This window comes from Malaya genurostris, chromosome 3, assembly GCF_030247185.1.
Source record: "Malaya genurostris strain Urasoe2022 chromosome 3, Malgen_1.1, whole genome shotgun sequence".
NCBI classification, from domain to species: domain Eukaryota; kingdom Metazoa; phylum Arthropoda; class Insecta; order Diptera; family Culicidae; genus Malaya; species Malaya genurostris.
The window spans coordinates 126,616,518-126,630,144 of NC_080572.1; the positions used below are offsets into that span (position 1 = coordinate 126,616,518).

The window sequence follows — 13,627 nt, forward strand, 5'->3', positions numbered from 1 at the left end:
CTTATCGATACACTTCTTACTTGTATCGATTTAATACAAACAACCGGTTCGGGTTAACAATACTCCAGCTTGCATACAGTGTCTTATATTTAATCAGTCATAAACCTATAGTGTTCATGACCCACTAGTTTTAAAATATGAACATATTATGATATTGTTTGTATCTGAAATAGTCAGTCCTAAATAAGTAACTAATAGTATGAATAAGAGATTCTTTTATATCCAATCAGTAAAACTATCTCTCATTAGATGTATATTGTAGTGTTTGCAGGTATTGAATATTTGTTGGAACTCACTCGCACCTTTTATATACAAGAATTGTTATAGATGATTATTAGAATACTTAAAATTGTTATAGATGGTTCTTAGGAAAACAATCGAATCAACTTAAACACAAAAATCATAACCTAAAAGTTTAACTTATTTTAAATAAAAGCAAAAGCTGTCCCTGTGGTACAACGAATGAATTATCGAGGGAACTACACACTATACGGTTAGAACAGTTTTCTGAGATCTATCACACAAACAGTTTTAAAACGATTTAAACCATAGGACTCCTACATCAAAAGGTTGTAGTGTTTACATAATTATCTCTTAACCCACGATTTTCCCTTTCTATTTTGCTAACACCAAGTGTAAAGCGGTTTTGTAAGTGTCACTCTCGATGTCCCGATTGTTCCGGTATCAGAAAATCATTACAACTTGAATAGTTAAGCCAAAAAAGTTGCCCAATCTGTGCAGCATGTTAATGGGACAGTATTCCTCTAGTTCATCCGTCCCAGTGACGAATAGAAAGCACCAGCTATTTCTTTCAAATTTGGGCACATGTGCAGTTTATCTATGCATAACCTAAAATGGTATCCATTCCAAACGGTATAACTTGAGAACGGGTTGACAGTTTATCAGTTTTTTGTTTGTCTTCACTCCATTGTTTTATCCATTATCACAGAAAAAATGAAATGTAATAGATAAAATCATTGGTTAGCGTCCGGCAAGAAAAGATAAATTAGCAGACAGCTATGATACAAGCGATTCACCACTGAATATTTAAACGGTTACAGTCTTTTAACGAAAATGCAATGCTTGCAAACCGGCATTTTTGAAACTATCGCTTGGAGTGTCAACCGAATGTCGAAACGGGGAAAAATACAACTCTCAGGTGAATGAAGCCGGGTAAGATTTGTCTAGTAATCTACATGTTCACATCATTATCACTAAGATAACCACAGAGACTGATACCCATAATCAAAATATATTAGCGCAACTTGACACATTTTTTTTTATCTTGAAAGTTAATGGTAAACTTTCCAAGAGGCGTTCGTAATCATCAAATACACTCAGTCTTTTTTCTACCGAGGATATGCTTCGCATAACATCGCAATATTTTTTTTGTCAGATGTAAATTCATGAAACGTCGAGATTTGTTTTGATGCCAGATGTCTTAGAAAATAGTTCCAGTTTTTTTCAAGATAAAATAATATATCGATTTCGAAAATTTTCCAGTCCCGGAAATTTGATTGAACTTTGAAACTTCGAAAAAAATTTGCACAGCTCTCAGACTTTGCTTTAAATATTTTCTTTAATCCACCTAGTGGTGTAATTATGCGTTTCTCGTATAACTGATCGTTTCCCAAATATTACTACATTTTTCTTTGAATCTTGAATAACAACAAAAAAGTTTTTGGGCATAAATTAGCCTAACCTTTTCAATGTATATACAGTTTTGAGACAAGTTTAGAGGAATTCTTTAGTTTTGTGGAATGTCGTACTAAATGAAGGTTTCATAATTTGAACACATTTCACCTTGTTGTTCTGAAATCTGATATAGGATCCGAACAAAAGTCAATTGTAGTGTATGATGCTATAAACCTTTCACTTAAGTCTAAGTTTGTAAAAATCGACACAGCCGTCTCTGAGAAAATGAAGAGTGTTCCGTTTTTGAGTTTCTGACCACTATTTCCGGTACTTTCGGAACCTGAAACATAGTATCGATATAGCTGGAGTCGGTTAGATTGGCCAGTAACTAACATAACTTGTAAATTGAAAAAGTATCGGGCCAAAGACTATATATGAGTAAGCAAGTGTAATCTGTCCCCAAAAAATACAAAAAAAAAATCATATTGTTATACAACATATCAAAGAGCTGGGAGCTTTTTCCAAAATTTCAATTTTTTTAACTGCTACTCAATGAAGTTATCGGTATGGCGTTTAAAGGGTTGAAATCTATTTCTCGATGGAAATTGAATCAGCGATGTTTTAGGCATAGTCAGGAATGCCCAATTTTTTAAAAAATTTTAAGCTTTATTTCCTGCACTAAAATATTAAAAAAAATTTCAATTATTTTTATCACTCGTCTGATTCTGGTACTACTCTGGATGTTTTAATAATAAATTAATAATTTTTGGACATATTGAAGTTTTTCGGTTTCATTTTTTTAATACAGAAAAACACAATTTTTATTTAAAAGGCAATGGTTGATTGTTAATATTTTTGAGAAAAAATGAATCAATTTTTAATTGTGTATGGGTCCTGAAAGTTATGACTGAAGCGTTTAATAAAGCCCAGCATGCTATTAGCTTTATTGATTATGGTATTGTAGTGTTCCACAAAAGTGAGCTTGGAGTCTAAGATTACGCCTAAATCTCTTACAATTTTACATTTTTCTACAAGTTGATTTCCTAGATGTATGTTTATAGGTATAGTTTCATTTTTCCTACTGAAAGTTATTGAGTTACATTTTTTTACATTGAGTTGGAGTAGACTTTTGCAGCACCAAATGTGGAATAGATTGATTTCGTTCTGGAATATTACAGCGTCGTTAATATTTTTAATTTCCATGAAGAGTTTCATGTCGTCTGCATATATAAGCACTTTCAGATTTTTGAGTATGAAGGAAATGTCGTTTATATGTAAAATGAAAAGGAGAGGCCCTAAGTGAGAACCCTGAGGTACGCCAGAAGTTACATTAATTGGTTCAGACAGAATGTTTTGGAAGCGGACTACCTGTACACGATTCGTTAAGTATGATTTGAGCCATTCCAGAAGAGTATGTTTTATGCCATATTTTTGTAGTTTGTGTAGAAGTAATGGTATGTCAATACGGTCGAAGGCTTTGCTAAAGTCAGTGTAAAGAGTTTCTACGTAGTTTCCGGCGTCCATTGCATTCAGAGTGAATGTCATAAATTCTAAGAGATTTGTTGTAGTTGAGCGGCCTTTAAAAAAGCCATGTTGTTTGTTTGTTATTACATTTTTAAGTTGATGAAAAAGTTTTTCATTTACAATTTTTTCAAATAATTTTGGAATGCATGAGATAATGGCTATTCCACGGTAGTTCCGAATGTTAGATTTTGCACCAGATTTAAATATTGGTACAAGAAAGGAAGATTTCCATGCTTTAGGAAAAGTACATTTATTAAGTGATAGGTTAAAAAGTAGTTGTAGTGGTAGTGTAAGTTCTTCAGCAAGATTTTTTAAAAATATTGGTGGTATACTGTCAGGTCCAGGCCCTTTTGAGGCGTCTAAGTTTTTCAGTGCTGTCGAAATGTCATGTTCTGATAGATAGTTTACAGAGATGGAGTTGGAAAATGCAGGTATGAAAGAGAAGTATTCACGGTCACGGTCAGTTTCTGAATAAGATGTATATACTTCTTGGAAAAAATTTGCAAAGTGATTGCAGATTTCTGTAGTATTTTTCCCTACATGTTCGTCGAGGTGCATTTGAGATGGAAAATTGTTGCTTTTTAGTTTAGTTTTTGTGTAGTTAAAAAAGTTCTTAGGGCAAGTCTTTATTTCGTTTTCAATTTTGCGGTTATATTCTTCATGTGCTGTGTTAATGGCTATTTTAAGTTGATTGCATAGATTTAAGTAATTTTGAAGATGAGCGTCACTTTTTTCTTGTTTGTAAGTTTTGTGTGCTTTTTGTTTCCTATTTTTCAAATGTTTTAGTTGTGAATTGAACCATACAGGTAATTTGCTGTTATGATTTTTTCTTCTTCTTTTCATAGGCAAAGTTTCGGCTAATATTTTGTTTATAATGTGATAAAATTTGTTTACTTCGACGTCGACATTTCCTTCTGTACTCAGTATGTTCCGCCAATTTATTATACTTAGTCTACACTTGACTACTTCAAAGTCAATTTTATTGTATTCCGGCACTTGTATGTATGTATGTATGTATGTGTGAAGCCACCATCAGTTCAAGGCATTACCAGTGGATGCAGGTAGACTTACAGTAGATCCGAATTTGATTATCAGATAACTTTCATATTACTGCTGTTAAGAAGGCCAAAATGGACTTTGAGGACCCGGCGCCTTCCAGCAATAACATCCGGCCATATAATAAAAGAATTCGCTGTACCAGCTTAAACCTGCCTGATGGTTTGTTTGTTAGAAGGGTGCGTCTTACTCATTTCAGACCTTCTGGGGAAAACACACAGCTTTCCCCTGTGAATCGGGTTGACATTTCACTCCTTCATCCAGTCATTCACTTGTAAGATACCCTGATGCACTCCCATCCCTCTTCCCTTACAATGTACTTGAGCATAGTATTATATAATGTAACATAATACACTTTAATATAATTTCCGGCAGTATAATACAATAAAACACAATATAGTATAAAACGGTGCAAAATCGTATGGTACAGTGTATTATAGTCTACTATAATATTTTATGATGAATATAATAGTATCATAATGTTATGTGACATAATATAGTAAAATATACCATAGTATATTATAATATAGTTTGGTCACTATACGACACTGAATATAATAAAATATTATTATGCATAAAATATAAAAATGTTATACATCACAATGCAATATAATACACTTATAATTGTGTATCAAAAAATGCATTACAATACTATATAAAACAATACCAAACATTGTACCATAATATAGTATAATATAGTACAATGTAATATAATATAATACCACAAAATATGACGTAATATAATATGATACAATTTAATAATATATGTGTAAAGTGAAATGTTTAGTATGGAAATGAAAATGTAGCTGATAATGATAAAGATTATAATAATGGTAACAATAGTAATAATAATAATAATAGTAATAAAAATAATAATAATAATAATAATAATAATAATAATAATAATAATAATAATAATAATAATAATAATAATAATAATAATAATAATAATAATAATAATAATACTAATAATAATAATAATAATAATAATAATAATAATAATAATAATAATAATAATAATAATAATAATAATAATAATAATAATAATAATAATACTTATATACTACAAAATAATATAATATAACATAATATAGTAAAATATATTTTAATTTAATATAATATAATACAATGTCATACAATATAATATATTATAAATCAATATATAAAATAACAGTTACTGTAGAGTGTCAGTTATGCTCTTCTATCTTCGCAGTACTGCAGGAAGTAGAATATTTCTTTTCTAATAAGAATAATAATATCCACATCTATAAAAATAATATATGTTATTATTATTGATGACAAATTAATAATACTAACAATAAATATAATAATGAAAATAATAAAAAAACAACATAATGTAGTACAATGAACTATATAATAAATAATAGAATGAATAAAACACAACAGGAACCAGTGAGGACCAAGCTCACCTTGTGATGACCTTGATCTTTAGTTAAAATTTACTTTAAAAATGATAACTTATAAGGAAAACAAATTTATATTTTGCGCAGAGGTACGTAGTACTACTCATAATAAACCCTATAATATAATATAATATAATATAATATAATATAATATAATATAATATAATATAATATAATACAACATAATGCAATACAATATAACATAATATAATAGAATACAATATAATATAATATATTATAATATAATACCATATAATATGATATAATGCAATGCAGTATAATACCATACAACATAGTATATAATAACATAAAATAGTGTAAGCCGATAATATGTGAAATTATATGCTATGATACAATACAACAGTTAATGTCGCAGTGTAAGTTACGCTCTTCTAATAATAATAATAATAATAATAATAATAATAATAATAATAATAATAACAATAATAATAATAACAATAATAATAATAATAATAATAATAATAATACATTATGTAATAAACAACAGAATTATATGTTGTAATATACTATGATAAACACTGCACTTTAGGATGGGCTTCAACCTACAAGCCATTTCGCACCCTCTCATTCTGCTACTAACGCAGAAGGCGATAGCACCCAGTCGACGCCGTTCTATTGACCAAATGTCATCATAGACGCTCGGGGAGGCATGAGATAGGGACTTGTGAGGACTTAGTTATCTCACCATTTGACGACCAATTTTATTGTATTCCGGCACTTCCTCATATTCCAAGTCGTAGGGAAGGGATGCATTGTGTGTAAATAATGAATATTCAATTGCGGTGTGAAATGCTTCATTTTTCCATAATGGCAGGTTTGATGCATTCACACAAAAGTCTTCTGTGCAATTTGTGAAAAGAAGGTCTAAATATGCGTTTTGTTGATTTTTTACGGAGTTTACTTGATGTAGGCCAAAATTAGAAATTTTGTCGAAAAAGTAGTGCAATGTTTCGTTTTCTCCTACGACTGGAAGTAAGATTGATTCATTTTCAAAGTCAGAAATGAAGTCCGCATTACGTTGATTGAAGTCGCCAAAAATATGAAGCTTTACTTCAGGTTCCATATTCGAAATAATTGTGTCTAAAGATTGAAAGAATAATTCAAAAGAGAATTTGTTCGCATTTTCGGGTGGGAAGTAGACAGAGCAGTAAATATGTTCTTCTCCCAATATTGAGACTTTGGCCCATACATGCTCAAATTCTTTATATTTAGGAGTAATAATTTCTTCAGAAGTAAAGCAAGAGTTAATGGCTATAAGGACTCCACCTCCAGATTTTTTCTGACAGAGAGATAAATTTCGGTCGTGCCGAAATACGTTAAAATTATTTCCAAATACTTCTTCGCTTCTTACACTTTCATCCCAGCTGCTTTCAGTTCCAAGGATTACGTCGAAAGAGGAGGTTATTAAATTTTGGTGAATTTCTTTCATTTTGGCCGGGCTTTTCATGCGGTTGAAATTTTGGCAATAGACCAAAATTTCAGTCACATTTTGTCTGTGAAGCGAAGAAGTATTTGAGAATTCTGGAATACTTACATTACTAATTCCTGTTTCTATTCCTTCGTCAAAGGGCGTCGTTATTTCCGAAAATTCGGCCTTGTAAAATTGTGTTCGGCTTCCCGGATTAGTTGGAGTCGGCGGATGTGTTCACTTGTCAAAAATTTCCCATAAGAGTCCAGGTCGGCCTGCGCTTCCTTAGGTTTCATTCCATATTCCTGATGCACTTCGATGAAGATTCGTAGAAGGTGGTCAGGTGTTGTTGGAAGGCCTTCTGATGCTAATAGCATTTTTATACTAGTTGGTGTCATACCCTCGATGCATACTGTAGGTTGTTGATTTTTCATGTATGACAAATACAGACGGACGACGTGCATTATTTTCGGGTCACGAAGCCTTGCTTTTAAGAAGCGTTCGTCGCCATTTGCAGATTGTGAAGTAAGACGTACAATTGGAGGACGCATTGGATCAATTTCGAATTGGCTGTCTGTATTCATGTCATGTGATATTGCAGACGTATTTATGTTCTGTGATATTGAAGATGTGTTCATATAGTTAGTGGATGGTGCAGCTTCGATGTCATCTGCTAGTAAGTCTTTGTCCAAGGGTAAGGTATATTGTAATGACACATTATTGTTATTGTTGTGGCAGGTATTGTTACTATTAGTGTTCAAGTTGCTGTTGTAGTGCACATTATTGTCGTTGTTGTTGTTGTTGTTGTTGCTGCTGTTGTTGTTGTTGTTGTTGTTGTTGTTGTTGTTGTTGTCGTGTTTGCTGTTGTTGGTGTAGTTGTTGTTTTTACTGCGTATACTGTAATTTGTATTATTTTGCTGTTTCCGCTTCCGATGTTTTCGTCTGAGGTTTGCTTTTTCTGCTTGTTTTTCTTGCAGTCGTCGAGTGCGCTGTTTTTTGTCATACTCGCTCCAGTCGCATTTCCATATTTTTTTGCTGCCGATGAAGCGCCAGCCTGACGTGACTTTCGAGTCAGCTTTTTCTTCCGAAGGTTTAGCATACTGGGCACTGATTCCCATTTCTTCAGCAATACATGGATGAGCTTGAGGGACTTGCTCTTTCTTCATTATTGCTTCATTGCACAGTGCTTTGATGTCGTCCAAAAATTCTTTCGATGATAAGCTGCATGGTGGGTCGATACTTTTTATTTCATTAATATTTGTTTGCACGCCGTCAATTTTGTTTTCGAAAAAAGTAAACACTTTTTCAAGGTTTACTTCTGTCTTAGTGGACAGTTGCTTGTTGGCGGTTTTTATGTCAGCTAAAAAAGTTTCGTCGCGTTCATTCAAAAGTGATGAAATGCGATTTATGACTTTACTGGCCGCGTTGCATGTATTAATGTTTACATTTTTTATGTCCGTTTCTAGCTTCAGCAAAAGAGATTCCATGCTGTCGAGAGCGTCATGTGATACTTTCATGCTTTTTATTTGTGCGAATAAAGCATGGTTTGCTTCAATTTGGGCACGGACTGTTTGGTTCAATTCCTGCTGTTGATGAATAAGTTTTTTCATTTGCAGTTCTTCGGCAAATTCCTGCTGACAGTCAATACAGAGAGGTACCATGAAGGTCCTTAGTAATTCTTCGTGGTTTCTCTGTGTTCCCACGCAGGCTGCATGAAATTTTCGATTGCACTTTCCGTGACACTTCCAGAGATAGCGATTGTCGTAGACAGTACAATTACTAATTCCGCACTTCTTCATGTTTACGCGACGGTATGTTAAAAAATGATTACTATTTAAAAAAGAGTGCCTACTTGCACGTTTGCGTCGAAATAAAAAGTTTAAATATACGCGCGCGATATACTGCGACACGAGTCCCGTGAACACGTCCGTTCGGTTGGACGGATGGACAAAGAAAAAGAAATTTATTTATGTTTAATATTTTTTAAGTATTTTTAGCGTAAGAAATACATCTCCAAAAGAATTCAAACAAATTTGGTCCGATTGCTCGAAAAATAAATAAAAATAAAACATTTTTTTTTTGCTTGGCGAGTCCCGCCAAGGGCCCCCTTAGACTGGGCCAGGGTGGCACTTGTCCCTCTCTGCCCCTCTGCCATCTGTAAAAGGGCCCTGCTGTGAAGGCAGGTTTCAAATGCATATCTATAGTCTTTAAAAAAGATTTTTTTGCATTGTCGCTCTAAATGACGGTTGATAATTCCATACACATTTCACTCTGTATTTCCGGAATCGGATGTCGGATCCGGACAAAATTCTCTAATCAGCCCAGCTGTTTATGAAAAATTGGAGTGATTTTCGATTTGGAGATCACTTTTCGCGGTACTTCCGGAACCAGTAACGTAAATTCGGTACACCGAAAATGAATGTATTTAGTCATAAACTAACCAGACCTGACCTGCCTAAATGAAAAAAAAATGAAGTGAAATTTGAAAATATTTTTCTCGCTTTTTCAGAGTCATGAAATACTGTCTAGAAATCGAAAAAATCAGCCTGTAATTCCGAAATCTAAGTTTACTCGATTAAGCGGTCTCTGGGAAAATTGAATGAACAATTTTTCGTATATTTTGCACCATTTTACCCGGCTACTCTAGATCCGAAAGTTCGTCCCGCATTAAAACTCAATATCTATGGGACTTATGGTTATGGGTTATGGTTATGGGACTAACAGACCTTTAATTTGAATCTAATGCCGTTTCTCATTGAAAAACACTGGTGGTGTGGATTGCTCTGGTTTTGCACTTTCGAGCAGAAATGCAATATTCTGACGGCGTTTCATTGCCATTTCTGCTCGAAAGTGCAAAACCAGAGCAATCTACGCCACCAGTGTTTTTCAATAAAAATCGCCATAAGTGTTTTTCAATGAAAAATGACATAAGTTATCGTTATCTTCTAGAAGGCCTCGGTTCAAAATTCGGTTTTTACAGTGAATGCAGTGAATACTTTTTATATGAGAAAGGCAAAACACACAACACTGAACATTCTCATAAAAATGTGAAAAAAGATTAATTGTAAGTGATAAACGAATCCCACATGAAAATAGCATAACCATTGCAATTTCAAATGAAATTAATAGTTAAAATCTTTTTTGTAAATTTGTTTGTTCAAACGAAATTTAACGGATTTCGGTTGAACAATTGTACGGATATCATGATTTGTATTTGTTTTTTTTTCCTCTTTACTGTGCATCTATACGGCTGAGACTGCTAACGGTCCATCGTGCCTTGTATTTGGTTTAATGTTATACCAACGTTCTTACTTGATAACGTTTTAGTTTGCAAATATTGTATAGCAACCAAGTTCTTTCTAGACAAAACAATATGAAACCGTCATTAGTGAACAATGGAAGCCGGGTAAGAAATGCAAAAAAGATTTATTTCTTGTCTGCCGGTAGCAGCGGAATCGTATTGGCTTCAGCAGCAGTGACAGTTGTTTGACTAAAGGCAGGTATCAACTTACGGATGTTTTCCAACCAAGCATTCGGAATAAGCTGATGGTTTGTGGTTTCAAAGGCGTTCTATTTCTTGCTGTTTTCGTTTGTATACCATGTAGCCAAGTCAACGAAAACACATTTCATTCGAAAAGCAGCAAAACACGCTAATGCATAAATGAAAATATTAACTTTCCATTTGTTCTCTGTCTTTTCGTAGGTACGAAGATCACTGAAGATACGGGGCCGGCGGAAAGAGAAGGAAAAGTTGCCCAGTGGAATCACTGCTGATTATAGTGCGTCATTTTTCGCCCAGCTTGATGTAGATCGGGAACCGGAGCAAGACCGGGGTACAGAGGAAGTTGTTGCACTAGCCAACACTACCACCTACATCGACAGCAATGGAGAAATGGTCGAACGGGTGTCATTTACCACCGCAAACGTATCACAGTCCGACAGCTCTGAAACGTCTATGACTTCGGTGACTGTTAATCAGGTACGAAAGGGTGTGATTGTAATCCTTCGCTTCGACACTATTAGCTAACTATGCTCCAATTTTGACTTCGTTTGTATGGAATTGTTCACTTTCATCCCAATATCAAAATCTTTTCCCGTTTCCAGACGAAAGTGTTACCGCCCGTGCCACCGAGACCACCAAAACGTGGTATTTTAAAAGGTTCCCGACTAAACCTAAACGAATCTGATGGCGCTGGTTCGTATACATCATCTCCTGATTCCAAAACAGTATTAATGAGAAATACGATACAAAACGAACGCATAAACTATTCACAATTGGCCACTCGATATTCTGCCGAAAATTTGAGACTTATGGGAGAGGTAAAGATATTCTTGTATGTGTTAAATTTATGTCATTGATAGCTTGTTTGTCTTTCAGGTGAGCCCCGGAAATGTAAATCATTTGCATGTAACGACTTCTCCATCTCCCAGTGCTGATAGTCTTACTGATACAACGAATTCCTCCTTTGCCACACCACCTTTCTCGCTTAGCCCAGTTGGCGAGTCACAAGGCTCGTTTCGATGGTCTAGAGTACAAATATTTGAGGATGTTAGTCTTCCACTACCAGCGATCAAATTGGTAGATTTGCCACCACCCAGAGAATTATTGATCAAGAGGCAGAAAACTCCTCGCAACGATTTTGGATTCAGTTTGAGAAAAGCAATGGTTTTAGATCGGGCTTCTTCTTTGCTGTCACCTACATTCCGCCCGGTGATATTCGCCGAGCCTAGCACAAACAGTAGCTCCTATACTGGGTTGCTTCCTGGCGATCGATTACTAAAGGTGAACGGTATGTCTGTTGAAGAGCTCTCTCGAGAAATGATTATCGAGTTAATTCGTAATAGCGGAGATAGTGTTCTAGTGCAGGTATTGTAATTTCTTTCTCAGAAGTTCTTGGCTAATTTAACCACTGATCTATCTTTTAGGTTCAACCAGTTGCTGAATTAGTAGAGCTTTCGCGTCGTTGTATGACAGTTGTGAATAACTCAAAAGATCGAACCGCATCAGTAGATATGATCGAATGTAACACATTACGACGGAGTGCTAGCAAGCGCTTCAAAGCCGAGGTAAATACAATTCACTTTATTACAAACACAATTTCTTGGGATATACTACTGTGGGCAAAAAATACTAAGACTTTGTTCATAAGCCTTCACGTTTGATGTCTTCAATTGACGGTGCGGTCGTTTGAGTTTGCTCAATAGCCTCGGAGCTAAATGCGAAACGGTTGAATTTTTGCGAAAAAGTCACAACGAATCAATCCAGTATGCAACGGTGAATTATCGTGGTGCAAAAACCAAGAGTTGCCGGCACACATTCCGACCTCTTTTTACGAATAGATTCACGAAAAGACACAGAACACTCAAATAGTATTCCTTGTTGACATTTTGGTCGGTTGGAAAGAATTCGGAGTGCATCACACCTCGAAAATCAAAGAAAACTGTCAACATTAACTTGATTTTTAATCAACGCGTTCTCGACCCTCTTTGAACAACTTTTACCAATCAAAAACACTTGCTCGCGACAAACAATTATCATCGAAGACCTTTTGCATCATTCTGAATGTTTCGGTACAACATATTTAATTCCGCACTCAAAATTTAATGGAGCTTCTTTGTTGAATTATTTCATTCATTCATTGTAAAAATCGTCGATTGCACTTTTAATACTTCACATCACATGGCACAGATGTCACTGACAGTCATACCAACCTAGAAAAAAATATTTCGATGAATAAAATTTCCGCGTGAAATATAATTCAAGTCTTACTACTTTTTGCCCACACTAGTATAACATTTTAAATATAAATGTAATGCTATCATCATCAAAGAAATTTTATTTATTTATTTATGTGGAGCAGGAAAAAGCTCGCTGGAGTTGTGAATTATTAAACCTCTGCCTCCAGCAGGCATAAAACCTCCTCATCTTCATTTAGGGGTTATCCTATGTTTGTGATTTGGGCACATAACCGTTTTTACTTTTCTTTACGTTTCGTCTTAGACTCGTCAGTGCAGAGCAGTTCAAATTGAACTGCTTGGTGCAAACTTAAACAGTTCAATTTGAACCGCTAAGCAAACGTAAAGTTAATGCTATTTGCAAAACACACGGCCAGTATTAGTCGAAAAAGACGTTTTCGTTCGGCACGTCAGTAAAGACATGGCACTTCGGTGCCAATTGAAAAAGTGTTTTGCAAGTAGCATTAACTTTACGTCTGCTTAGCGGTTCAAATTGAACTGTTTAAGTTTGCACCAAGCAGTTCAATTTGAACTGCTCTGCACTGACGAGTCTAAGACGAAACGTAAAGAAAAGTAAAAACGGTTATGTGCCCAAATCACAAACATAGGATAAACCCTAAATGACCATACCTGAATCGGCCAGTATTAGTCGAAAAAGACGTTTTCGTTCGGCACGTCAGAAAAGACATGGCACTTCGGTGCCAATTGAAAAAGTGTTTGGAAGTAGCATTAACTTTACGTCTGCTTAGCGGTTCAAATTGAACTGTTTAAGTTTGCACCAAGCAGTTCAATTTGAACTGCTCTGCACTGACGAGTCTAAGAC

The 13,627-nt window shown here is 34.6% G+C and overlaps 1 protein-coding gene across 6 annotated transcripts in view; it reads left to right on the top strand.

Annotated features, from left to right (window-relative positions):
- The window catches only part of LOC131437545 (unconventional myosin-XVIIIa), a 146,192-nt gene that overhangs the window by 19,185 nt on the left and 113,380 nt on the right, over positions 1 to 13,627 (top strand). For all 6 annotated transcript variants that reach the window (XR_009230773.1, XM_058606957.1, XM_058606958.1 and 3 more), the window contains exons 2-5: positions 10,772 to 11,047; positions 11,173 to 11,388; positions 11,447 to 11,935; positions 11,995 to 12,135. Coding sequence is in view for 5 of the 6 variants with exons in the window: in XM_058606957.1 (XP_058462940.1) it covers positions 10,772 to 11,047; positions 11,173 to 11,388; positions 11,447 to 11,935; positions 11,995 to 12,135 (1,122 nt within the window). In the remaining variant the exon portion in view is untranslated. The remainder of the gene's footprint in view (positions 1 to 10,771; positions 11,048 to 11,172; positions 11,389 to 11,446; positions 11,936 to 11,994; positions 12,136 to 13,627) is intronic.